The following is a 25,899-nucleotide window of genomic DNA, read 5'->3' as shown; positions in this document are numbered from 1 at the left end:
CGCGCTCTGTCCGAAACCAGAGCCAGGGACAGAGAGCAGCCGGCGGCTCCCGTCCGCGCCGCCGACAGTCCCTCCCGAAGGGGAAGCGCCAGCGGCGGCTGGAGGTGGAGGCGGGGAGGGACAAAGGGCGGGTGGCAACTCCGGCGCAGGTGACAACCAAGTTGGGCTCCTTCGGCGCGCTCGTGCGTAATCGTGTCTCCGACTCCAGGCACTTCCCTCGTTCCCGCCTCCTTCGAAAAAAGAAAAGAGAGGAGGGAGCGAGGGAGGGAGGGGAAGGGGGGGAAACCCTCGAGGCTGTGGGGAGATTAAAAACGAGGAGCGAGTAATAAATCAACCCCCAGTTGCCTGAGGAAGGGCGGCCAGAGACAGAGGCAGGGCACGGGCGGAGAGCGCTCCCGCCGGCCGTCGGAATGCACCTGAAAGACAAAGTGGCTCTGGTCACGGGGGCAGCGCAGGGCATCGGGAACGCCTTCGCCCGAGCCTTGCTGGAGAAGGGCTGCAAGGTAAGGAAGTGGGGGGCGAGGGTCCGCGGCATCTGGGCTCGCGCCGTCTCCTCGTCGCCTCCGCCTCGCTCCGAGGACGCAGCGACCAACCGGGCTCCTCCTCTGCGTGCGCGCCGTGGCTCCCGCGAAGCTATTGGTCTTCCTGCCGCGTTTGCTGTGGGCTGCGAAGCTCGTGTGTGTGTGTGTGTGTGTGTGTGAGAGAGAGAGAGAGAGAGTGCCTGTTTCAAAGTATGCTGCGTATGTGTAAAATGCATACATTTACGTGCTCAAATGTATCCACTGTGTCTGTATTCAAAATGATACTTACAACTGCTACAGACACGTGTACTTACGCAGTACAGTATACGTGTGCATCTCTTTCGGCATACACGTATGTATGCGTTTGCTTAGCTGTCACTATAGAGACAAAACCTTAGCCATATATACACTCAAAGGTCAGATCTATTCCTAGGAACTCAGAAAGAAGTCCCTTTGAATTCAATGGGCCTTATTTTGTTTCGTTTTTATTCTTTAGTTATCAGATATGATATACTGCTATTCATTAAAAAGAATCAGAGTAGCTGCCTTGCCAGGGAAGCTTTTAATATTTGAAGAATTCTTGTATTTTAATATTTTGCTGGAAGCCGCCCAGAGTGGCTTGGGAAACACAGCCAGATGGGTGGGGTATAAACAATAAATTATTATTATTACTATTACTATTACACTATTGTTGTTGTTGTTGTTGTTGCCAGAGGCAAGGTGGTTCTTTTAAAATGAGATTCAGAAGCAATACAAAATATGCAAGAGAGTGAGAAGATTAAAGATTTTATTCTAAAACAGCAAGCAATGTATACATACTAAGCAAGCAGTTCAATCTGCCACTTGGAAAAGACTCTCCCAGGTAGCCTCAGTTTGCAGGGCCCTGCAGCCGATCAGTTCGTGCACCAGCTTCAAAGAAACTCTGCCCAAACCATCTGATTTTATAGGTAGCATTGCCAGACTCTGGCTTGCCAGACTGGCTATGTGCAGATCATACATTAGCCACCCCCTCCCAATGCCTCACTTTCTCAAAACCATGTCCAACATCAAAGAAGGTACCCAGCATATCCTCCACACCTGATTAAGGCAACTCTCTCAGGACATTACAGACTGTTCTCAGACCATCAAAAAGTTTAACATAAGCAAGGGAGGGGGAAGGAACAGAGGCAGGAATAACCATGTCACATCACTAACTGCTCTCAATACATTTTGTCTTCTGGGTGCATTTCCCATACAGTAGTTTGCAGCAATTCTGCATTAAAAGCTATTTAATAAAAATTAAAATCAGAAGCCAACTATCTATTGTGAAAAGATAAGAGTCTTAATTGCCTGCATAAGCCTGATACAACAATAATAATAATAAGTTTTCAGCTGGTGTTTAAAAGTTGAAACAGAAGGTGCCTTACTACCTGGCAAGTTGTTTTGCACATGCACTCAAAGATGCTTACTAGGAAGCGAGTCCCATCTGACATAGTGCCATTTACTTCTGCATAAACATCCATTGTATTGCACTGTTAGACATATGAAGCATCCGGCAAATATTAAACACTTTAAATGCCCATTGACTTAATTAGGAAAGATGGAAGCACAAGCTAAATCTTCCCTTTGAACGGGACATAAAAGTGCTTGTTAGCTGGATCATGCATGAACTTCATGTGCAGTGTATGTCTAGTATATACATTGTATACTGAATATCATGTAAACATAATTTCTTCACACATTATCTTATGTAATGCTAAGGGGCAGGCTTTGGTAATCTTTCATAATATGGCACGCTGTGCAAGGCCAAAATTTGGCGCCCCCACATTGATCTTCTCAATTATGGATCATCTCAATTTGGTGCCCCCTCAGCTCAGTGCCCTCTGAAGGGAACCACCTGTACCACCCAAAATCTGGTGCTGCCTGGATATTCAGTTGTCTTATCACTCTCTAAAACAGATCTTCCATTCTCCCTATGAAGAACATAATCATTCTTTCTCTCATAATCTTATTGTCATTATCCTTTTCATTCAGGTAGCACTTGTGGATCAGAATGTGGAACGAGGAAAAGCAAGCAAAGATGCCTTTGACAAGCAGTTTGAAGCACAGAGGACCATATTTATTTCTTGCGATGTTTCAAGTGAAGAAAAACTAAAAGGTAAAGGTGTGTGTCCCCCCCCTGCTGTTTATCCTGTCAGAGTCAGGGGAAGAAAATATGTTATAGATATAAAATCTGTGCAGGTTAGGATGTGGTGAAGAAAGCCAATATCCAACCAGGATTTATAAATGTGTAGGAAATCTACAAATGGGAAAAAAAGCAATGTCTTTCCTCGATTGAATTAGTTGGCATATTACAAAGAAAAATAAATTACAGGATATTTTGTAATGTTTGTATGAACCCAAGATGTGAAAAACTTTACCGTGTTTTGTTTTATTCTTAAGCTTTAATACAGAACATTCCCACCTAGTCCATGACATTAGATATTGAAATAAGCGTTATATAAAAATGAAATTGAAAGCCAATTATCATATGCAGGGAAGAGAGAAGAAAACATTTATTTCAAAACAGCTACTTGGTATTGAAATAAACCCAATAGTATGGCTTAACATTAAAGGTAGCACTTCCTCTCCCATTTATGCATAACTAACATTATTTTAGTGTCCCCAAATTTAAAAAGCAATTTACAGTGCAGATTGAAAAGCTGTTCTTAGTGTCTGGAGGAATTGAGACTTGTTGGGAGTTGTGTGCTGTAATCTTATGCATATTTACATAGAAGGAAGCTGACTTCTAAATGGCTACAATGGGACTTTGCTCAGTGCAGAGAACATTTCAGCAACTGATAACATTTAATACAAGTTGTTATTTCACACATTTGTTCAGCAGTCCAAATGCGTAACACAGAAGCCCATAAAACTTGGACCAAGAGGCTTTTCATGAAAGATTCTGTCTGAATTTTGTTTTTTGTTATAACTCTTTATTAGCTGTATTAGTCTTCCTGGTACCATTTTCTGAACAGGAATGTGTGGTTATGGGATCACCACTTTTTAAAAAAAGAAAAGAAAACAGGTACTTACCTCAGAAAAACAATAGAGTAGAAAGATTTAGTGGGAGATTGTTTGTAGGGACTTACAAATTATAATATTGGTCTAATGAAAACCATACGGTTTATAATTTGCACTATAATAATGATTTAAATTTGTTGCATTTTTATTGAATGGAAATTACCGTAAATTGGAAGGGAAAAAACAGTCATTAGCACATACACAAAGTAGGATATTCTTCAAAATACTAGAATAGCAGGATTCTTTTCAGTTAATGGGAGGGTTTTGGTATAGTCACACCTTCTTATAAGAAAGTGCTTTTTCATAAAGTGCATAGGTTAGGGTTAGGGTATGGAATTTGCTCCCACAAAAAGTAGATGGCCATTAACTTGGATGGCTTTAAAAGAGACTGAAGGATAAAGTTTTCAACAGCTAATTCCCATATTTGCTATGTTCTGCCTCCACTGTTGGAGACGGGATGCTCGCAAATGCAATTTGCTGGAAATATCAGCTCAGGAGAGCATAGTTCTGCTCGGGTTCTGCTTTTGGACTTCCCATTGGCAACCGATTAGCCACTGTGAGAACAGGATGCTAAACTAGATAGGCCACTGGACTGATCCAGCAGGTGGCTCCTGTGTCTAGTAGCAGTCATGCATTGTCCCAGTTATAATCCATTTAAAGTAAAATAACTGAGTCTACACAAAGTAGCTGATTGCAATGCTAACAGATGGGGAAACACTTCCTAATAGAGAGAGCTATCTCTAAAGGCAAAAAAACCAAAACAAAACACAGAAGCGTGCACTGTGGTGTAGCCAGTGTAATGTAGTGGTTAGGAGCTGTGGAATCATAATCTGGTGAACCGGGTTCGATTCCCCGCTCCTCCGCATGCAGCTACTGGGTGACCTTGGGCTAGTCACTTCTCTGAAGTCTCTCGGCCTCACTCACTTCACAGAGTTTTTGTTGTGGGGGAGGAAGAGAAAGGAGATTGTTGGCTGCTTTGAGACTCCTTGGGGTAGTGATAAAGCAGAATATCAAATCCAAACTCTTCTTCTGTCAGCCTGGCAGGATTGCACAACTATGGCTGGTGGTAAAGCTAAATTATTTCTAGGTTATGGGACTTAAGGGGATGACTTGACAAATATCTAGGAATGAAGCAGTTTGAGGACTCTTGGTGCAAATATTTGTCTATTAATTATCATGGACCCTAGAGAACTATAGGGGGGGAATAGATCTTTAGTAAGAGCTTTAGAAAGGAGATATCAAGAACCGGTCAATTTTTGCTCAATTAATTATTTCCTTGGTCTGTGATTGTATTACAGATTATGTCTATACATTTAAAAAACCAAATCATATCATTTTGTTCTGAAAGGATTAACCTGTATAATTACCATCCTCTGATGATAATTCTGTATTCATATTTACTTAAACACATTGGAATCTGCATGAGGTTCCTACTGTTCACATGGAAACAAATCCTATCATGGGCACCAGGAACCCCTTTACTAATTCGGTTTTTCATCTTTGCAGACACTAGGGTTACCTAATGCTTTGCTCTGAAACAAAACACAAAGCCAGATTTAGGGAGGCCATTCCTCCGGCCCCTACCTAAACAGCCCTACAAAACCTTTTATGTTACCAAGGAACAGGCAAGACTAACACACCAACATTGAGTGGCTGAATCAATTTATCCATTCAATTGATAAAATGTTATCATATGATACAAATATACTTTATGAAGAATTAAGGAAGTGCTGTAGATGAGTACAATTCTTTGTATTCACATTTAAGCAAAATTCATACTTTAGATCATGTTGTTGCCATCATTCTAGAATGATGAATTGTATGGAAATAATGAAAAATTCTCTTTTCACTCTAACCCCTATTTACTTGCAGATGCTTTTAAGAAGGCATTTGAACATTTTGGAAAGCTGGATATTGTGGTTAACAACGCTGGAGTGAATAATGAAAAAAACTGGGAAATCACAGTTCAAGTTAACTTGGTAAGCTTAATTCATACATTAAATATTCCCATTTAAAAAAAAACCTGTACAGCATTATAATGCTAGGATAGGATAAATGTGTAGGATTGATGGCCACTAACAGTTTTAAGATTGTTGCCCTGTACGCAGTTACTCTGGACTAAGTCCCCCTGAACGTAGTGGGATTTGAAATACTATGGAGATTATCATACTGTACAGAACCTGTGTTACAGTGAGGATGAGGAACATAGTGTGCATGTTTACAGTAGTACCTTGGGTTAAGAACTTAATTCGTTCTGAGGTCCGTTCTTAACCTGAAACTGTTCTTAACCTGAGGTACCACTTTAGCTAATGGGGCCTCTCACTGCCACTGTGCCGCCGCCGCATCATTTCGCTTCTCATCCTGAAGCAAAGTTCTTAACCTGAGGTACTGTTTCTGGGTTAGCGGAGTCTGTAACCTGAAGCGTCTGTAACCTGAGGTACCACTGTACTTACTTTCAATGCACTTCCTTCCAAGTATGCATACACAGAATTGTGGCCAGAAAGAAGTTCACACTTGGCTTAGTGGTCTAATAACTATGTAAAAGTGCACCTGAAGCAATAATACAATGCTAAATTCCGTCTTTTAGTACACTACATTTCTTACAAGACAAAGTTAAATTGCAGTTTCATTTACTTGTAATTGTTGCTTGTACTACTATTTTAGTATGACAAACTAAACTGCATCTCAGTAGCTGGGTATAGTGATGAAAAAATACTGGCAGATAGATCCAGCAATGAGCACTGTTAGCATTGTGTCACAGTACTCTGCTGAAACCTGGCTGGTCTCCAGGAATGATTACATACTTATTTACTTTTGATATTGCCTCAATATGTAAAGCACAATTCAAATGAAAAGCAGGACCTAAACAAGGTCATTGTCCTAGTTTAAAGTACAAAGGCAATAACCACCACAGTACAAAACTCTATAAACTAAAACAAATAAAGGAGAGGGTGTCGGCCTTAAGACCACAATGAGCTTTTGAAAAGAAGGAGAAGGGTAACAAAGAATGGTGTTTTGATGTCCCCTAGGGTAGTACAAGAAAATGCAGAATAAAACAAAACATGTGAAAACAGATTGCTCAAAATGATCGAGAGCTTCATTTGAGCATATTTCATAACAGCAACAATGTTAGTGCAGGCTTGTTCACATGTTGCACTGATCACACGTATAAGCTGTCTCTACACACGTACAGAGTGTGGAGCTCAACTATCTGTGTACACAAATTTTACATTCGTTGAATGTAACTTGTGAACACACCTTATATAATTGGCATTAGAATGTCCTATCAGGGAAACAGGCTTACACTGAAAGTCTTATACAGTATCTGATTTCTCATTTAAAGTGAGAAAAGTAAGTCCGTAGTATGCATGGTTAGGATTCCATTCTTAAATCTCATAATGAAATAGCTTAATAGCCTAAAAGATTGGAAAAGGCCATAGATTCATGGCACATAGAACACAGAAGCAGGTTGAGTCTTTGGCATGTTCAGTTTCAAAGATTTTAAAAGTCTAGTAAACACCTCCGTCTGGTACCTTGGAGACTGTTGCTGGTCAAATTAGTTCTGGTTCAGATGGACTAGTGGTTTATCGCAGCATAAGGCAGCTCAGTATACAGTATTGTTGGTGGTGAAGTCAAATCACTGCATAAGTAGTACCAACATGACCTCCCTGGGGTACAAGCCTGGGCAGTGTGTATGAAGGTTCTGGGCTGCCCTGGTGACCCTCCCCCCTTGGCCTTGCTAATGTGGTCCAAAGGAAAGCAGAGCAATATGTTTGGCACCAGCTTGGCTGCAGGTGTTGTCAGGAAGAGATGTACAAGGCACCATCAACTGTCTTAGGACTCCATTTCAGATTTGTGTAGGTTTTACTCCATAGCCTTTTCTTTTCCCAAAGATATCCTGCAAGGCAGCAGGTACAGATTTTCCCTGGAGTTTACACCCAAAGCCCTTATCAGGAAACAGCATAGCTGCAAGGCATCAGAGATTATGGATCAGGGTATTCCTTATCCTTAATGAGCTACTTTGCTAGGGTAGCAAGCCCCATCTGCCCCTCATTTTCCTCTACAGTGCGTGCTGAAACAGCCTTCTTGACCACTATTGGTCTTGTCCACTCAATCTGCCAGAAGCCCATAACTAACCATTTGAGACCCATCAGCTACCCTCACCTGGTTTAGCCAGCCAGTCAAAGCCATTTCCCAGGTATGGCCACTGTCACATGCTGACAGTTTCTAGAAGCCAAGAAGGAGCTTGTGTCTCCCACCAGAGGTACCACCCCTCCCCTAACACCCCAGACAACATATACATTATATGAGCTGTTAATTAGTAACAGCTAATCAGTGAAGTGATTTACACTTTGCAGTGATGATTATATGCCTGCTATTTTCAGGATCAAGGCAGGGACTTCCACAACTTTTTATGTATTTCTGTCCTTTGGTGAATCTCTATGCCAGGCATAGGCAAACTTGGCCCTCCAGATGTTTTGGGACTACAACTCCCATCATCCCTAGCTAACAGGACTAGTGGTCAAGGATGATGGGAGTTGTAGTCCCAACACATCTGGAGGGCCAAGTTTGCCAATGCCTGCTCTATGCAACTGATTGCATTTTTTTAAAAAAGCAATGCATAAGCCAAATCTACTGTCAGTAAGAAATGGAAATGCTCAAAGGCATTTTAGAGAAGGCAAATTTTGATTGCATGTGGTTTGTTCAGGCATGTTTTTATTCAATTAACTGGTAGACCAAAACAATAATTGTTCCCTTTTATACATCTATTAGTTCCCTTATGTAAACTCCTTACACACACATACTAAAGGCAAAAACTGGCTAACAAGACATATTGCCCTGTCACACCCCACAAGAAGAATCCTGACACAGAACTTTCTCATGCAGGATTTAAAATAAAGTTGGTAAGAGAGCGTAAAATATTGCCTCTTGAATGGACTTTGCTGCTGCATGACTCAGTCTTGATTTTTATAGCTTCATTGTGTTATTAATTGATAATTTGGGATATATAGCATTAACTTTTGTACAGTGGTACCTCGGGTTAAGTACTTAATTCGTTCCGGAGGTCTGTACTTAACCTCATACTGTACTTAACCTGAAACTGTTCTTAACCTGAAGCACCACTTTAGCTAATGGGGCCTCCTGCCGCTGCTGCGCCGCTGGAGCATGATTTCTGTTCTCATCCTGAAGCAAAGTTCTTAACCTGAAGCACTATTTCTGGGTTAGCGGGGTCTGTAACCTGAAGCGTATGTAACCTGAAGCATATGTAACCCGAGGTACCACTGTATTCTGTTTGCTACTTTTAATATTTTTATAGCAAGACAGTAAAACTATATTAAAATAAATAAAAATAAATAACAAACCACTGATTTTTAAATTCCAGGTTTTATTAAAAATTAATGGGGAGGGGATCTTGCCCTTCAGTGAGAACTTTAGTATTCAAATATTTTCTACTGAAATTAAGGAAAGTTGAAAGTACTTCAGTTTAAATGGATCTACCCTTAGTTGTGAATTGATCACTGGGTATTACTAGTGTAAAGATTAGCAAATGTGTGCTGTTTGTTGTAGAACTATCAGGCAAATGACATGGAATAAGGAGGGAAGTCAGCTCGTAGGAGCAAACTATAAACGTAAAATGTAATATAAAATGTATTTGAAGTATGAAGTTTGGAAAACCAATAAAGATTATATTTTTTTAAAAAGACATAGAGTAAGCTGGTGTCTAAATGCTACTATATACAAAATTAGCATAAGCTACTAAGGCTTTTAACAAACATTTGTGTTGAAAAGTGTTCAGCTGCTCATAATGTTCACAATGAAGAAAGATGGTAGCAATATACTTGACAAATGAAAGGGTATGAGAGAAAAATCTATTAATGGGAGGTGTGCCTAGAGGGTGATGTTGAGACAGAGGTTATTTACTTGAGTTCTAGGACTGATGAAGGGTTACATATGGCAGGTTACCCACATCTCTAGATTTTCCTCTTCAAAACTGGATGACATAAGAGGAAGTTGACATGACGCATTTCTTCTTCTTCTTCATAATTTCGCTTGCGTCATGATGAGTGAGACAGGCCTGGTGGTAAATGGGATAGTCATATTCATACTTGCAGGACTAGAAACTGCCAGAAAAAAATAATAATTATGCAACTGAAAAGAGCTATTGGGGAAGTCAGTTATGTCCTGGTTAAGAAGTGGAGAGCATTTGAAAGACTTGGTTTGGATGAGTACAAGATCCAGGGCCAGGGGGCAGGGCATGTAGACAATCCAGATGTGATGAACAAGGAAATCCGAGTCACTGATTATTCTTCCTCTCACCAGTTCTTCAGAATGCTCAAAGCAAATGAGTACCCAGAACAGACATCAGAGAGAAGACATGCTGTGCATAACATTATGATTACCGTACTTTTTGTGTGTGCAGACCCAGAGACCTCCCCCTTAAATAAATTCACACATGACTCAAATTTTGGTTTTTGGCAGAATTTAGACCACAACTTTATTGATTACAGAAGGTGAGTGGTTGCATAGGCTCTGGTTCGACTAGCTCCCTGCACCCTTGTAGGCAGCGCTGACCCAGGGCACCAGCATAGGTCAGCCAAGGGTGAACACCTGGGAAGGTGAAAAGCTTGGAACAGACTCTGTTCACCACCCAGATGCCCCCCTGGACTCAGGCACGGGCACAAGCCTCTCACAGGGGTTGACCAAACCAGTTGAGTCCCTGGATTCCTTTAATGGAATTCCCTTCACATAGGGATGACAAGACCGTTCTCCCATCCATATCCCATGAACCAGTGCCTATCCACAACCTTACAAGTTGTGACGATATGCTATGTGGCAGGCGAAACCCAAATGGCAACAGCCAATCAGCCAAGTGGGGAAATTCCTGCCATGCCCCTGTCCCAACGACAGACGACACATAGCAAGGTCAATCACACAATGCCCTAAAGACAGAGAGAGGTGGGCGGGTGTTCCGAATGCACGAGCTGAAAGAGGAAGCTCTGGGTCACATGCATGGGTATATATAGGTCCCTCAATCCGTTTGGACTGTGCTCCATTAGTCAAATTGAAGCCAGCAATGAGGGACCTACCAATCGGGTGTTGTGGCTGAGCAATCCAACTCACCCACAAGGTCTCACCGCAACACATTAGGGAGGACATGATTTAACCAGTACTGCATACCCTGGTGTCTTAGCTAACTGAAGCGTATCATAACACTAGAACTTGTGGGAATCCACTGAAGCTGACTGTTGGAACCTTCAGGACAGACAGTCCAGGTGTTATAAGAAAGCTGCAGAGATAGTGCAGGATAGTACGCACCCTGGAAATGATCTCTTTCAGCTTCTGCCTTCGGGAAAAAGGTACAGGGTTATAAAGACTAGGACTAGCTGCCTGAGAAACAGTTTTGATCCAAATGAGATTTTGGTTTTAAACACAGTGTGGCACTGTGGTCTAAACCACTGAGCCTAGGCCTTGCCGATCGGAAGGTTGGCGGTTCAAATCCCCGCGACGGGGTGAGCTCCCGTTGCACGGTCCCAGCTCCTGCCAACCTAGCAGTTCGAAAGCACGTCAAAGTGCAAGTAGATAAATAGGTACTGCTCTGACAGGAAGGTAAACGGCGTTTCCGTGCGCTGCTCTGGTTCACCAGAAGCGGCTTAGTCATGCTGGCCACATGACCCGGAAGCTTTACACCGGCTCCTTCAGCCAATAAAGCAAGATGAGCACCGCAACCCCAGAGTCGGCCACGATTGGACCTAATGGTCAGGGGTCCCTTTACCTTTAAGGTAGTCTCTGTGAGAGTATATTGTATTTAATTATGGGGTATTAGAGTTTTTAGGGGGTTAACCAGGCTTGGATACCAGGCTTGTTGATTTTTGAATGTCTTATGTATATATTTTCAATTTCGTTGTTCTGTATGGGACAATGACAATAAAGATTATCGTATCGTATCGTATCAAGTACCTCTTCCCACAACAAATAGTTAAACTATGGAATTCAGTCCCACAAGAGGCAGTAATGACTTTGAAAGAGGATTGGACAAATTCATGGAGGATATCAATACCTGGCTGTACTCTATTTCCACTGTTGGGAGAAGCTGGATAGCTGTTGAGAATAGGATGCTGAATTAGATGGGCCACTAGCCTGGTCTTACATTCTTATGGTGCAGAATAGCAGTGGAAATTCTGTGAAATGTCTTGTGTGGCAGTGGAGTTTCCAAACACCTGTTCATGCATACAGTATATGTGTGTTTACTTCTCCCTCACACAACAGTTTCCCATCCAACTGCCAGGCATGGGACAATCAGCACTAATTATATATGTTATTGACCCACCAATCAAAGATTGTAAAGAGTAATGGTGAAACTTACAAATTTTCTCCCCACTCCTGCCCTAGTTCTGCAAAGGTTGTTCACAAGAGTTGTGTGATTCTTGGAAATTTGAAACCCTTCCATTAGTTTTGCCTGTACAGTATAGTAAGGGGTTTTTTCTAGATTCCACCTTAGCATTTCAGACTAGGCGGACCACCTGAATGAAACCTGCAGACCACCAGTGGGCTGTAAACTATAGTTTGGGAACCTCTGGGCTAGATAACCCTTTAAACAAGCTGTTGTACTTTCTACAGTTCTCGCTTAAAGTGAAACCATGACAGTATTGGAGAAGCCCCTTCACTGTAGAGGGGAAGCTGACAAGGAGTTTCAAAACTGCAGAGGGGGTGGTGGGGAAGCTTGCAAGCTCTGCTTTTTGTAGCCTTTGCACACAATGCACAACTTCTTGCTGGAATAACTGTGTGCAGCAGTTGCACACATGTGAAACTTAGGTGAAAATTTCCTTCCACTCTCACAGCAAGCATGGAGAGGTATCTTCTCCACAGAAGTGAAAATGATAAGTTTTGAAGATTCTTGGGCTTGCAGGCCTAATTAGGTCCACAAGGTTTTTTTGCTGAGCCATCCTCAGATGTGGAAAAGTTCAAGTCATGGCTGCTGCAAATGAAGAATCAGGAATGTAATTTAAATGCACTCCCAATTCTTCCTTTGCAGGCAGAATGTGGCACTTTTAGAACCTGGTGCCTTTTTCTGTCATCCTGCATTCTGACAAAGGTGCAAATTCATGATGACCAAGCCACCTACCGGTCAACCTATGGAGGGTTGGTCACTTTTGGATTTGGATTCCCCTTCCCTTTTTTAGGGTTTCAGACTTCATAGATATGGTACCTTGACATGGGTGAAGTTGTTCTACAGTTAATTTGTCAGGCACCTAGAAGGACTCTAGGTCCATTTGCCGTTAATCAGAATGTCTAGGAAATCTAGAAGACCACTTATAAGAGCTGAAGATAAGGGGCATTGTAAAAAAGGAGGCAGATCAAAGTATTGACACCTGAATAATCTATTTCTATATAACATATGTTTGAGGAATACAAAGGGAAGCAACCACGGTGATTTTAAACTTGTTGAATATACTTACTGAAAGTCTGATTATAACAGACTAATGTCAGACTGAGAAGAGACTTAAGTGTGACACTTCCTTTGTGTTCTCTGTACCAGATTTCAGTGATCAGAGGAACATATATTGGCTTAGAACACATGAAAACTCAAAATGGACATAATGGAGGAGTTATTGTTAATGTAGCATCACTAGCAGGTAAGAAGTTTATATAGCTTATTTATTTTAAGGCTATTTTTTTGCATTTCCATTAGGTTGAAGACCAGTGAGATTATATTAATTTCTTAAAAACTGTCAGTTTGCATTCCTTGGCTACAAAAAGAATTGGTTTAAAGTGTAGAGATCTTTCCTATTCTAATTGACTCAAGAAGGTTCTGGAAGCTTCTCTGTGTGATACAAGCTGGGAGTTTCTAACTGACACGTAAGTTTCTATTCCTCCCAGAAACAAGCGGAAGGTTCCTGATGTTTGGGTTATTCCTTCAGAGAAGCTGAACAGCTGGTTTAAACTGGTTCTGTTATCTCTTTCACTCATGGTGATACTAACTATATAATAATAGGCCAGAAGGAGCATGGTTTTCACTTTCTAGCTCTCTTTCATTCTGGTGTGGTGTTCTGTATATAGTATGCTAAGTGCTAAGTTATTGTAAGTGTAGGTTAAGTCTGCTGCAACTGGATTTCTTATGGACTGTGCCTATCCTGAATGTATTGGATTGGTGACCATTATGCTCATTTGCCTTCAGTAGCAGTAAAGCTCTGCTGGATGAAATATTGCCTCTGGTCTATATTTTGGGAATCCTGCAACGTGTTTAAGTTTTTTTACTCTGCTAACTACACCTTGGAATCTGCTCTGGATCAATATGAGCAGAATTCATGATATAAGCAACAACTGAGACATTGCACCAGTTCACTGACACCAGCGTCACATCAGAAAAAATAAAACCAGCACTACTAAAGAACAACCAATCCATGGAGTGAAAGAAAAGTTTTACTTGATGCATCAGGAATGTTAAGAAAGGCACAGGAAAGTTTTGTTTCTACAAACTAAAGCCTTTAAAGTATGGTTGTAATTTTCTCGATTTTAATGATTTATCTTTTTCTAAATCACTTTGAGAGGGGGTTTTTTACAATCAAACAGTGTATAAATTTTATGAACAAGAAAGAAAGAAAGAAAGAAAGAAAGAAAGAAAGAAAGAAAGAAAGAAAGAGTCAGGGAACTGCTATCAGCTCAGAGCCGAGAGGTGGAAGGGCAGTTGTGTTATATGGAACCTCCAAAAATCTTGCGAAGCAGTTCCTCCTCTGGTGAGGAGGGAAGCCCCACCTCCAGTGAAGAGGAAGTGGTGGGAGCAGGGGATGCTAGGGAGAGCCTCAAGACAGAGCCTGAGCAAACTGGAGGGGAGGGAAGTACCCCTTTGCCAGCGCCCACTCTGCGCAATAGGTTTAGGCGCAGGGAAGGGAAGGGAAGGGAGGAGAAGGTTGGGGGTCACATGACTGTTATGCTGGAGGAGGTATAAGGACCGCCCACTCCCAGATTCTGCTAGCGAGTGAGCCAGACATGAACTTGCAACGCTCTTCACTGTAAATAGTTTGCACTAATAATAAAGCCTGGAAAAGACAGGTCGGAGTCTTGCCTGTTTGCTCTTGAGCAACCACACCAGCACCTGACAGAAAGAAAGAAAGAAAGAAAGAAAGAAAGAAAGAAAGAAAGAAAGAAAGAAAGAAAGAAAGCATTTCTCCACAATGAAAATGTGCCTTCGGCTGTCCAAAATTCTCTTGTGGCATTTGCCAAGTCAAAGCATTAGTGTCATCTGTCAACCAAATAGGAGGAGAGAGCTCAAAATACAGTAGATCACTGTATTTTTAAATGTCATTTGTTTACGGATGTTGTTTTAAACTTTTTATATTTTAAATGTTTTGCAAGTCACCTACAGACTCATGGATTTGGTCTACTAACAAATTAAATAATAATTGCACTTTTCAATATGCAGTATATCAGCAGTGCTAACAATGAGAAGTTAAGGACTTGTAATCTGTCTTATCTATGAACTTCCTGTCTCTTGTAGAGGGTGCTATGACTATGTGTTCATTAAACATTATTATTTCCAGTTCAAGTAAACATGGGAAGTTATACCAGCAAAACACAAAACAAAACCCACCCAAATGCCGAAACTATAATAGCACACACCACAGAGAAGTGAATAGCTCTTGCTCCAGCCAAACACATAAGAACAATAAACTTCCCATTTTTATTTTCTTAACATCCATGAACTTAATGAAAGACTCTGACAGAACTTTACCATTTGTAAATACCTTCAAAGTATAGCTAAAGTCTAAAGTCTTACTTTCTGATGTCCAAAAATACTAACTGCAGCATATGCAACTACAGAAATGCAAATACATATGTTTAGAAACAGATCGTATCCATTTTATTTATTTATTTAGAAATATTTATAAGCTGCCCTTCACCTACCAAGGTGGAGTCTAGTTCATAGTTTAAACAAACCATACAATAAAATGCTGAAACAATAAAACCCTATATAAAAATAAACAGAGGCTGCTGAAAGCAAAACAACAGCGACGGAGTCAAACAGCAAAACCCTTAAAATGCCTGAGAAAATAATTAAGTCTTGATCTGGTGCCAAAATGATAACAATGTCAGCGCCAGTTACACCCCTAAGAGGGAAGGCATGTTTCACAGGACCTCCATCCTCAGGGACAGGGGTGGCTGCATGCCATCTAAAGTTCCCCACAATTCTCCCAAGCAACCTTATGTTAAAGTGGTAGCTGCCCAGTTGATCAATGGAGCAAGCCCACTGTAGGAATCCCACAGATGCAGGAGGGATCCCACAGAAAAACTTGGCTGATACATGGGATCTTACAAGGCTTAATTTATGCATGTGAGTAGCCTCATTTTTTTGTCTTAATCAGACTCTAATTAGACCTTCAGATCCCTCCCCATGGTGAATTGTTTGCCACATGCTCAGGGCACTGTTTTGTGGACCTTGGTAGCACCCACGTGTGGAATGAGCCACTTTATGAAAAATCATGTCTTGTGTTTGTGATGGAAAGCAGCCCTTATATCTGCCCTAATATCACTTCTCAAGTGTTCATTTTCAAACTATTCTGTGTGTTGCTTTGAATACCACATGAATTGGAAAAGCAATTAATAAGTTGTATAAAAAATAATAGCCCATCTTTCCCACCTTCTATTGCAGTAAAAACCTTAAAATAAACATATAAAACCAGAAATGTTTACTTATGCAGGCTCAGTTCCATTCAGTATTAGTTATCAGGAGTGATGCTCATTTTAATAAATGTTTGTAACTGTTTTCCTTTCCATTGTTAAAGGACTTATGCCTGTTGCATTCCAGCCAGTGTACTGTGCTTCAAAGCATGGTGTAATTGGATTTACACGTTCAATAGCCGTGAGTATGGGCAGCTGAAGAATTCTCATAATTTTCCTCATGACAAACTCACCTTGCTATTTTCCCTCCTCTCATCTATAAAATAACTGCATTATCTGAATATCTTAGCTATTCAAAGTAACTATGCTTTATAAATAAAAATTAATCTTGCTGCTTCAGAATCTGGTTGCCAGGATTTCTGAATGTCTTTCAGCTCGTTAAAGTGACAGCAATGCTAAGAGAAGCATCTGAATTGGGGAAAACCTAAAGCCACAAAGGATGGCCTAGTTCTAGTTCTGAGAAACATATTTTGTGACAGTAGTCAGCTTATTTGAGTGTTACACAAATACTACCATACACCTGCCTGCCTTAAATATGTATTGCATTGGCAAATGTTGATCATACAATATGCTTCCTAGTCTCTGATAATTATTGTTATAAGGGATCAGCAACTGGATTGGTGGTCAATTGACCACCTAGCAGAGAGACAATGGGCCAAATCTATCTTCCTCCCCCCACTCTTTTATCTCCATCCATGTACTAATAATTGGAAACCCCAAATCTCATTGATGTTGGCCCTGTGAGCAAGAAGGTGCAAGGAGTGGAGCTGTGCCTTTCTTTTTGTTTTGTTTTCATCTTCAAGTCAGCTGCAAAATGGTTTCCCCAACACCACCAACACTTAACATGTCTGCCATTTTCCTGTAGATGGCTTCTGAGGCAGCGAACTATGGTGTACGAATAAATACCATCTGTCCTGCTTTTGTCAACACACCAATTCTTCAGTCAATAGACAAGGAAGAAAACATGGGTCAATATGTTGCATACATTGACAAGATCAAAGATATGATGGAAGTCTACGGCGTGTTGGAGTAAGTAAAGTAGGCACAATGGTATTTGTCAGATTACCTGCTGCCTTGCAGGACAACTTTGGGAGAAGAAAAGGCTAAGGAGTAAACCCTAAACAAATCCAGAGTGCAGTTCCTAAAACGGTTGGATGGCATCTTGTACGCTTCCTTCTGGCAACTTTACTTAAGGAGCCTCTACAACATGCCAGCTATTAAGAGTACAGTCTGGGCCGGGGGTGGGGGTTAGACCCTTTCCCCTCTCTCCCATCCCATATTCTCTTTCACTGAACTGTCATCACCATTCTGTAAGCTCACATGCTCTTGTGAGGCAGATTGTATTGAAGGAATAGACTTAGTTAACAGCAGACAGGGGACCTGTTCTGACAGAGTATCTGATTCTTATCACTTAAATTCATTTTTAGACCAACACTAATTGCCAAAGGATTGATACAAATCCTTGAAGATGATTCACTAAATGGACAAGTTATGAAGATAACAACGAAGCGAGGAATTCATTTTCATGAATACAACACAGCACCCATTGAAACAGGGAATTCTAATTTGTGACTGTTTTCATTCCTGAAATGAAATTGTTTGAGTTGTAAAGCAATGCTAATGGTACATCTGAGTTCTAAATATTGCTGCCAATATTCCTTGTGTGAGGAATTAGATACAAAACAAACATGATTTTTTATATTAAATTTTTAATTTTAGAAGTTTAGTTCTTAACTTAATATGAGGCTGTATTCAGATGGCAGTTTATTGGATTCTCCTGATGTTTCCTTCCCTGATAATTTCCACACTTCACTAGATCTTTCACACAATGTAAAAGCAACTTCTAGATATCTAGTGGAATGTAGTTTAGCACTCATCCCCATGTTAATTGCTTCCGGAGGGGGGTGGGTCCATTTGCAGCCCTGGAAAACTGAAAAATCGCAGGAGTTTTGCTCACATAGTGAACTTTTGGGTGGTAATTTGACATACTGAGGGGTGAATCATGGGGGAAACAGGAGCACCCATGTGTGGAAAGGGTGGGGAAGTAGTTATCAGAGCTAGTTTGACACAAAGCAAAACACAAGTCATCTGTGGATTCAAGCCATGGTGTGAAATACAGAATTAAACCATATATTTGGGACAGTTTGTCTGTTTGCTATGCATTTGAAGATATCTTAAGCTATCATAACCAAATTTTGCATGATGGTTCCTGAGATCAAGTAACAGGTCCTCGTCTGTGTTTGGGTACAATTGGATGCCATTTTGAATCAATATGGTAGACTGAACCTTTCTGAACTGCACTGATTTTAACCACTGATTTCAAAGCTGCACTGATGGGGGGGGGGGTCAGATCGTAGAATTCCTGAGCAATGCCAGGGCCAAGGCTGCTACTACCTAATATTTTAAAATTTAAAAAGGACATTTTGTAAGTTACTCTCTCTTTAAAGAAAGCTTGTAAATGGTTAATATCAATAACTACTTAAGGATCATATTACTGAATTTTGTGGTTCAGAAACCTTGTATGTGGCCTGTGTAGTTACTGCAAAGAAAATAAACTTTGAAATCAATTTGGTTATTCTGTAATGGGCATTTAATTTTTTTAATTCAAGTACATGTTTGTTTTCTTAATGTGAACAAGATATTTTTGTTATACAAAGGGGACCAATTGTCATTTATTAATACTTAATGAAATGACTTCAATTCATTTTCCTTTTCAGTGCGAAATAATAACCCTGTACTGATTTTTTTCCTCTTAGAAAGCTGTGTTTTTGACTACTACATTTCAAAAAGCTACATAGTAGATGCAAAATACTTAAAATGTTCAAATATGCAAGCAACGTTAACATTTTAAAACTTTCCTTACGTATTTCATCTAAAATACCAAACAGGAGGACTTCACTTGCGTTTGAGACAACCTTTGCAGGTCCAAGCACAGTGAAGCCGTGGCCAGTGGGTCCAAGGCAAGGTGATGTTACAATAAACACAGGACAACCACTCGGGATTTAAACGGGCCACAACTTTATTGATTACTGATGTCAGGTTTTGGCACAGACATTGGATGTGTACCAGTCTGCTGCTTGATTATTTGGCAGAGTTAAACCAAGGTTAAGGGTTGTCCTATGACGTATATCGAATCAGGAGCACCGTTTTGAGGATGCTATGGCCCATCAGCCGCCATCTGGGCATCCAGACAGAAACACCTCCCCCTGGATCCCTTTAACGAGATACCCTGATTCCTTGGACCAGGCCCGGGGGCTCCTAACCCCGCATTCACCTAGACTAAGGATCCAACCCAATGCCTTATCCGCCATCAAGTTGTGACAATTGCTATGTGGGAAGCAAAAACCCCAGATGAACCCGATTTAGCTTCTTCCTGGCTCTGAATATGGTGACCAAAGACTTCCATAGCAAGGTCTTACACAGGGCCTGTCCACTTACCCCCAGGTAGTCCTACACATGAAGTTTGGGGTTGGTGGTGAATCCGCCATCAACTGAGGCTGAGACCTGTGTTCAGCCGGCTTTTACACCCAGGGCCCGCTTACCTCTGGTCCGCTCACTAAACCACTGCAAGTCGCAGCAGTCAGCGCAGCCAATGGAGGAGGAAGTAATGTCCTCCCCTGGTTGTGCTGAAGCCAGAAGATCACCCTACCACTGCAACCATGCTGGATCTCAACTGTTGCTCCTCTGCGGCCAGCAGGTAAGTGGCCTTCTCACACAATGCTCTTTCAGTAACCACTTGTGACTGGCAGAAAGGCACCTTTGCAAGAAACTCATTGACACAATTTTTTATATATATATAAAAAAAACAAGATTGCATTGATATAAATTGAAAATTATTTACCTAAACAAGATTCTGTTTTATATAAACATGAGATATAGATCCAAAGAACTGTGAGAAATTGATTAAATCTGCAATTAAGCATGGATTCAGAGTGCTCCATCACCCTAACAACTACCTCAGACCAGAGTCGCCCTCTTTCTTTTGCTGTGCTATTTTCAGAGTAAGCTGCTATCTGTGGCTTTTGGGCCACAAAATACCGGTAAATTTTGTTTTCTGAACAAAGCAGTGTACGTATATGATGACGTACAAAGTGACACACACTTTTTTTACAACCTCCACCCAGCACTGTCAGATTTACTGATCTTCTGGTGCAACCACATCCGAAATAACTTGCATATTAGTTGGCATCATCAGTACTGTTCTCTGACTTAAGCTGTGCTATTTTTCTCCTAGGAAAAGATATGGTGCCTCTTCATTCTCTGAATCTGCAATATGATTTATGTTATCCTACGAAACACACAGTGCTTAATTATGGCTATTCATTCTCAGTATAATTATAACTTTAAACTATAGCTCCTTTTCTGAAATTTGATTATTGCTGGAGCTTACTGTGGATAGTTTCCTACAGCCTTGGAGAATAATCTGAATGCAAAGGAACTAGAGGAAACATTACCTAGTGCTGTTTGTGTATGGGCAAATATGTTAAAGTGTGAAGTATCTTTGCCTAATAATTCATCATCGCTTCTTTTCCTGCTAAGTACTTAGCGATGTGCATAGCCATGGGGCAGCGGTTGTCATGTTTCAGTTAATAATCAATGTATGACCAGAAGCAAATCCCAAAACAACCTACCGTATTTTTTGCTCTATAAGACTCAATTTTTCCCTCCTGAAAAGTAAGGGGAAATGTGTGTGCATCTTATGGAGTGAATGCAGGCTGCGCAGCTATCCCAGAAGCCAGAACAGCAAGAGGGATTGCTGCTTTCACTGTGCAGCGATCCCTCTTGCTGTTCTGGCTTCTGAGATTCAGAATATTTTTTTTCTTGTTTCCCTCCTCCACAAACTAGGTGTGTCTTATGGTCTGGTGTGTCTTATAGAACAAAAAATACGGTATTCTTTTGTGCTTTGTTGCATGTCAGGAGAGATTCACCACTACCACCAATTTATTAGGAAGGGCTGTCTGCAGTTGTTGTGGAACCAAGAAGAACTAGGTTCTCTTGCAGATTTCCCAAATCCCCAGAAATGCAGTATCTCATACCCACACAAAAAGCGATAGGCAAGCACCTAGCTTGTAAACTAAATATATCCTGAAAGTTAGATTAAGATCAGATTTACTGAATTTGATTTATAAATGTACAAACATGCAACAACATACTTCTATCTATATATAGCTTTGACATGGCTTACATTAAGAATGGGCAGATGTGAGAATATTTATTTCCCAACTTTTGTGGACTTTATGGTCAGCATCTGCAAAACAAAAGGGCATGCTTACCGATAGAAGTATTGCAAGGGTTTTTTTCTTTTTCTTTTTGTCTGCTTTTCTATCCCACTTCTTGACTCAAAATATTAAACAGAGGCAATAGGATCTCCATGACCCTCGCAGGAGGTTAAGAGGGAGGGCTGGGCGAAGCTCCCCTGGGCTTGGATTTCTGGGTTTCTCTGGGCTTGGAAAAAAATGGAAAGATTCACCTTTTTTCTGACAATTCTTCAAGAAGGCTCGGAAAACCTGTTTTCAAAGGTTAACAAAACGAATAGCACATTGAGGGAAGTTGAAAACAGAAGTGGCTTTGTTTGTGTGTACAGTGGGCGGGGGGAGGGGGCAGAGAAACAATAAAGCAATGTGTGTTGAAAGATACTCTACTGTCTATAGTCTGGTCATTGCCTCCTCTCTCTTTTTCTATACTCTCTAGCAATTCTCAAAAAATCATGCATGTAAAAGAGCTAAGCAAACAGCTCTGAAATGCAACTAACCATCTGATTCAGTAGCTTTGTTTATGGAACAGCTGCCAAGTCTCTTGAATCATAAAGTCAGACTAGGACATGCCTGGGTATATTTTTTGGCAGGGTTTTAAAGTTTTCTAAATACGTTAGTGGATATGCAAATCTACCTACTTGTTATTGTTGTTGCTTTAAAGAAAAAGCCTTTTGGTTAGTTTTAAAGGTGTGAGAGCATTTAGTTCTGGGCTTGCTGGCATAATATTGATTTGTTCAGCTTCAAATCCATCCAGAGTGCATGCGAAGTATTTCCACAGAGCTTGAATCGCTGATGGAGAGGCGGAGTCTATCAGAGCCGGGCCAGTTTCCAGAATAACTCTTGAAAGTACAAATATGACTACAGAATAATTCTATCTTGCAGGAGAAAAGCCTGTTCAGGTCTTTCTGAGATTGGCCTGTCCTATCACATTACTGGATTGGTAGAAACCACCTGACCTCTCAATAAAGAAAACCAAACCATTTTCCATTGAGCCTGATTGCTTGAAAGAGTGGATTACCATTCCACCATTTCCCCAAGGCCTCCCAGCCCTTTCAGAAATATCCCATTAGTGGCCACTTGCTGAGCAGTTATACAGTCTTTCACAAAGCACTACCAAAATTACCAAAACAACAGCCCTTGAGCCTTGCAGTAGAGATTTCTTGAACCATCACCTCCCATGGATGCTGCCTTGGGTTATAGCCAGTGGCGTGACTCATACTCGGAACAGACCCACTGAAATCAATAATGACATTATGATGCTTGTTTGCTGCCTTACATTTTTCAATCTGTTTCCTAATACTTTGCCTTCCGTTGCAAGTTGGAGCTTGCTTCACATTTCAGCTTACCTGCCTGTCCTCATTTCCTCTGTATTCAAAAGAAAAGAAAGGAAAGGAATTTGCATTGTATGAGCTTCCTTCTGCCTGCAGTTATCCTGTGTGGAATCAAAGAGGCAGGCTGAGGGATAGCTGTTTGCTTGGAAATAACCTCTTCTTGCTTGACAGATAACATTTTAGTTCCACCTTTAATAACACAAACATGGGAAAAGAATACTGTGGCCCTTTAATGGCTAACAAATTTATTGTGGTCTAAGTTCATGGACTAAGGCTGCAATCCTAGCACACATACAAGAGACTAACCCTCACTGAATGAGTTATACTTCTGAGGAAACTTGCATTGAATTCCACAGCATAATCACTTCATCACACTCCATTTAAGTACAGTATTGCCCTCAGTTAGCATATGGATGTGTAGAGAAAGGCCTTTATTTATCTAATTTGTCTAAGAGTTTATAACCCGCTCCGTATTCAGAGAATATCTGAGCAGTGTGCAGAAACAGAGTGTAAAATTTAATACAGATCATTAAAACAGTTATAAAACATAGAAAACCAGCAATACCCTCACCTCTCTCCCTTCCTCTCTCTCTCCTCTCTCTTCCCCCTAAACCACCACACATGATGTCTATGACAATAGTGTCTCATACCAAGTATTAACAAACTATGGAAAATACTTCATGAATCAAAAATGGACATTAGATGTACTTTCCCCTGTTTATTTGTTTGTTTTGTAACATAAGAAAATATTTAAGAAAAGCTAATAAAAAAGAGAAAGAAAACAAAAAACAATTAAAACTTGCAACAATAAAATAGATTAGCTTTGGGAGAGTTTTCAATGTCTGTTTAAACAGACATTGAAAACTTAACAGTGTTCAGGTTGCTTCACTTCTGAGTGGAGAGAATTCCACAGAAGTAAGGTCACAACACTAAATCACAACCTACATCACCACAGGGACCTGTGTCACCATCGGCAGATCTTCATCCACAGATCTAAGTGACAGGGTAGGATATAAGGACTTGTCATCTCAGGCACCCTGATCTATACAAAGCTCAGACATATGCAAGAGAAGTAAAATGAGCAATCACAGCTGTAGTCACTGGCAATAACAGAAGGAAGATTGTGTTATCGGATGCATCTTGATGCATCTGAGAGTGCAAGTAGAGATGGTATTAGAAATCATTTTTAACCTGCATGTTTTCCCTTGCAGGGCAAATAGCAATGGGTAGGGGGCAAGGGCCAAAACAGCATGAAGGGAGAGTTCGTACTCTCATTGCCACCAATCAGACTTGGGGAAAAGAGCACAATTATTATTAACTTTTTTTCTTTTTTGAAAGTGATAATCAGGGATCTCCTGGATCACATCCAAATTGCACATTTAAAATGTGACAATACTGGCTCATTGCATTTGCTAAAACCGACTAGCATGGCTGCCTCTCAGGGATTAGGAAGATCTGTTTTGCAATTCGGCTAAAATATTCTCTTTGCTTTTAGCAGGTGGTGGACTCAAGGAGTTGCATCTGGATAGATTAAAGAAAAGAAATGATGACTTAAATCTGAGGGGTATTTGTAGCTGTTGTAAGTCTGTGAAGTCGGAGTGGAAAAATTTGCTGATTACAGCCAAAGGAGCTAGACTCCAAAGCTCGTTTGTCATAAACTTAGTTTATGCAACACTGTTCTATAATAAACTCAGAAATGTTGGAGCCTAATGTTGAGCTGCTATGGCTCTGTTATGTTTCAGTCTCTAAAAAGTTCCAGGCAGAGCCACCAATGCATCTAAAGGCCTGTCACTCACACCAACCAGAGCGGAAGGTGTGAGCATTTGAGCACAGAGCCTTTCTATTTTTACTGCATCAGCTCCAGACCAATGGTCCAGCACAGATAGTCTAATGTGTTTCTGTACTCACTTACCTGTGAGTAAGCCCCTGTGAATTTATTTAAGGTTAATATAATAAGCATTTTGCCAACATTAACCATTAGTGCCAACAGCCTAGAGGCTTCTCAGACATTCTAGTACTTTTGCATTTCTTGAACTGGATCAGAGGAAGGGAACTTTATATTCATCTCATAGGCTCAAAAACTGGGAAATTTGTCTCTCAGTGGGCAAATATGTAGAATGCTATAGGAATTATTTTCATAATATCTGCTTGGGTACCTTATATTTTTATACATTATTATGGTGTATATTCATACGCCACCTTTTCCCCTGGCAAGGACTTTTTTTTTTTACATATAAAAATAAGAACCTCTAAAAACATAGGGGGGAACAGTCATTAAGAAACAATCAAACATTGATAGGAGAGAGAGAGAATATATAGAGGGGTGAATTTATGTAGAGAGAATATATATAATATATTCTATTAAAACCATGCAAATAATTACAATAAAACAGCATGGCACCAGCCCTTTCATTAAAAGCAGTCAGTTCCCAAAAGCCTGTTGGAACAAGAAACTATTCACCTGCTGGCAGAAAGTCAACAAGGAGGGAGCCAGTCTAGCTTCTATAGGGAGGGAGTTCCAAAGTCTAGGAAAATCATCCTTTTCCTCGTTTTCTTTTATTTATATTTGATGCTATGTGCATTGGAGTAATGTGTGAGATTACTAGAATGAATAAAGTTAGCACTATTATTTTATATGATTACTAATCATGGCATCAGGCCATGGATTGCAATTTATGGAAGAAACCTTCAAATTCTATTCTCCATAGCTTCCCACCAGCCAGTTGTCAGGTTTATTTCTCAAGCTTCCTAATTACCCCTCCTTATGCTTTCTCTTATGGGATAACTATGCTGCTTGTAACCCAGTTTGTACAAGTAAGAAAGTCATATGAGACTATGATCAGCATGACTTTGACGAAGGAAAACATATTTAGAGAGAAGTGAAATATCAAAAGTGATGACTAGTCTGAGGGAAATGTGTTTGTAACGCCAACTCAACTTTTCCTAGGGATCAAATTTAATAAGAGATGAGGGCATCAAGTTCAGCTGAATAATTCCTATTAGTTGCAAAGGAATTCTTATATTTCTGGTGAGGGCAGAACGCAATAATTTACATGGGATTTTTTAAATACA

At 40.5% G+C, this 25,899-nt stretch overlaps 1 protein-coding gene across 2 annotated transcripts; it reads left to right on the top strand.

Annotated features, from left to right (window-relative positions):
• The first annotated feature begins 7 nt into the window (after positions 1–7).
• Positions 8–18,808, top strand: HPGD (15-hydroxyprostaglandin dehydrogenase). Of its 2 annotated transcripts, none has more exons than XM_028744356.2 (7): positions 8–149; positions 2,535–2,658; positions 5,436–5,542; positions 13,102–13,198; positions 16,346–16,422; positions 17,107–17,270; positions 17,669–18,808. In XM_028744356.2, exons 4-7 carry the CDS (start codon positions 13,141–13,143, stop codon positions 17,811–17,813), a joined length of 444 nt encoding a protein of 147 aa, XP_028600189.1. In that variant the 5' UTR covers positions 8–149; positions 2,535–2,658; positions 5,436–5,542; positions 13,102–13,140; the 3' UTR covers positions 17,814–18,808. The 2 variants fall into 2 exon arrangements, with proteins under 2 accessions (XP_028600189.1, XP_028600188.1); XM_028744355.2 differs by lacking the exon at positions 8–149 and adding an exon at positions 273–503.
• The last annotated feature ends 7,091 nt before the right edge of the window (positions 18,809–25,899 follow it).

The sequence above is a fragment of the Podarcis muralis genome, chromosome 9 (assembly GCF_964188315.1).
Source record: "Podarcis muralis chromosome 9, rPodMur119.hap1.1, whole genome shotgun sequence".
Taxonomy (NCBI): Eukaryota; Metazoa; Chordata; class Lepidosauria; order Squamata; family Lacertidae; genus Podarcis; species Podarcis muralis.
This window is presented reverse-complemented; position numbering and strand designations above follow the sequence as displayed.

Excerpts from the sequence above, each read along its gene's own strand:
- HPGD (XM_028744355.2), top strand. The coding sequence starts at position 411 with ATGCACCTGAAAGACAAAGTGGCTCTGGTCACGGGGGCAGCGCAGGGC. Across the intron at positions 13,199-16,345 it reads TAATGTAGCATCACTAGCAG|GACTTATGCCTGTTGCATTC; the intron begins GTAAGAAGTTTA and ends CCATTGTTAAAG. Across the intron at positions 16,423-17,106 it reads GATTTACACGTTCAATAGCC|ATGGCTTCTGAGGCAGCGAA; the intron begins GTGAGTATGGGC and ends ATTTTCCTGTAG.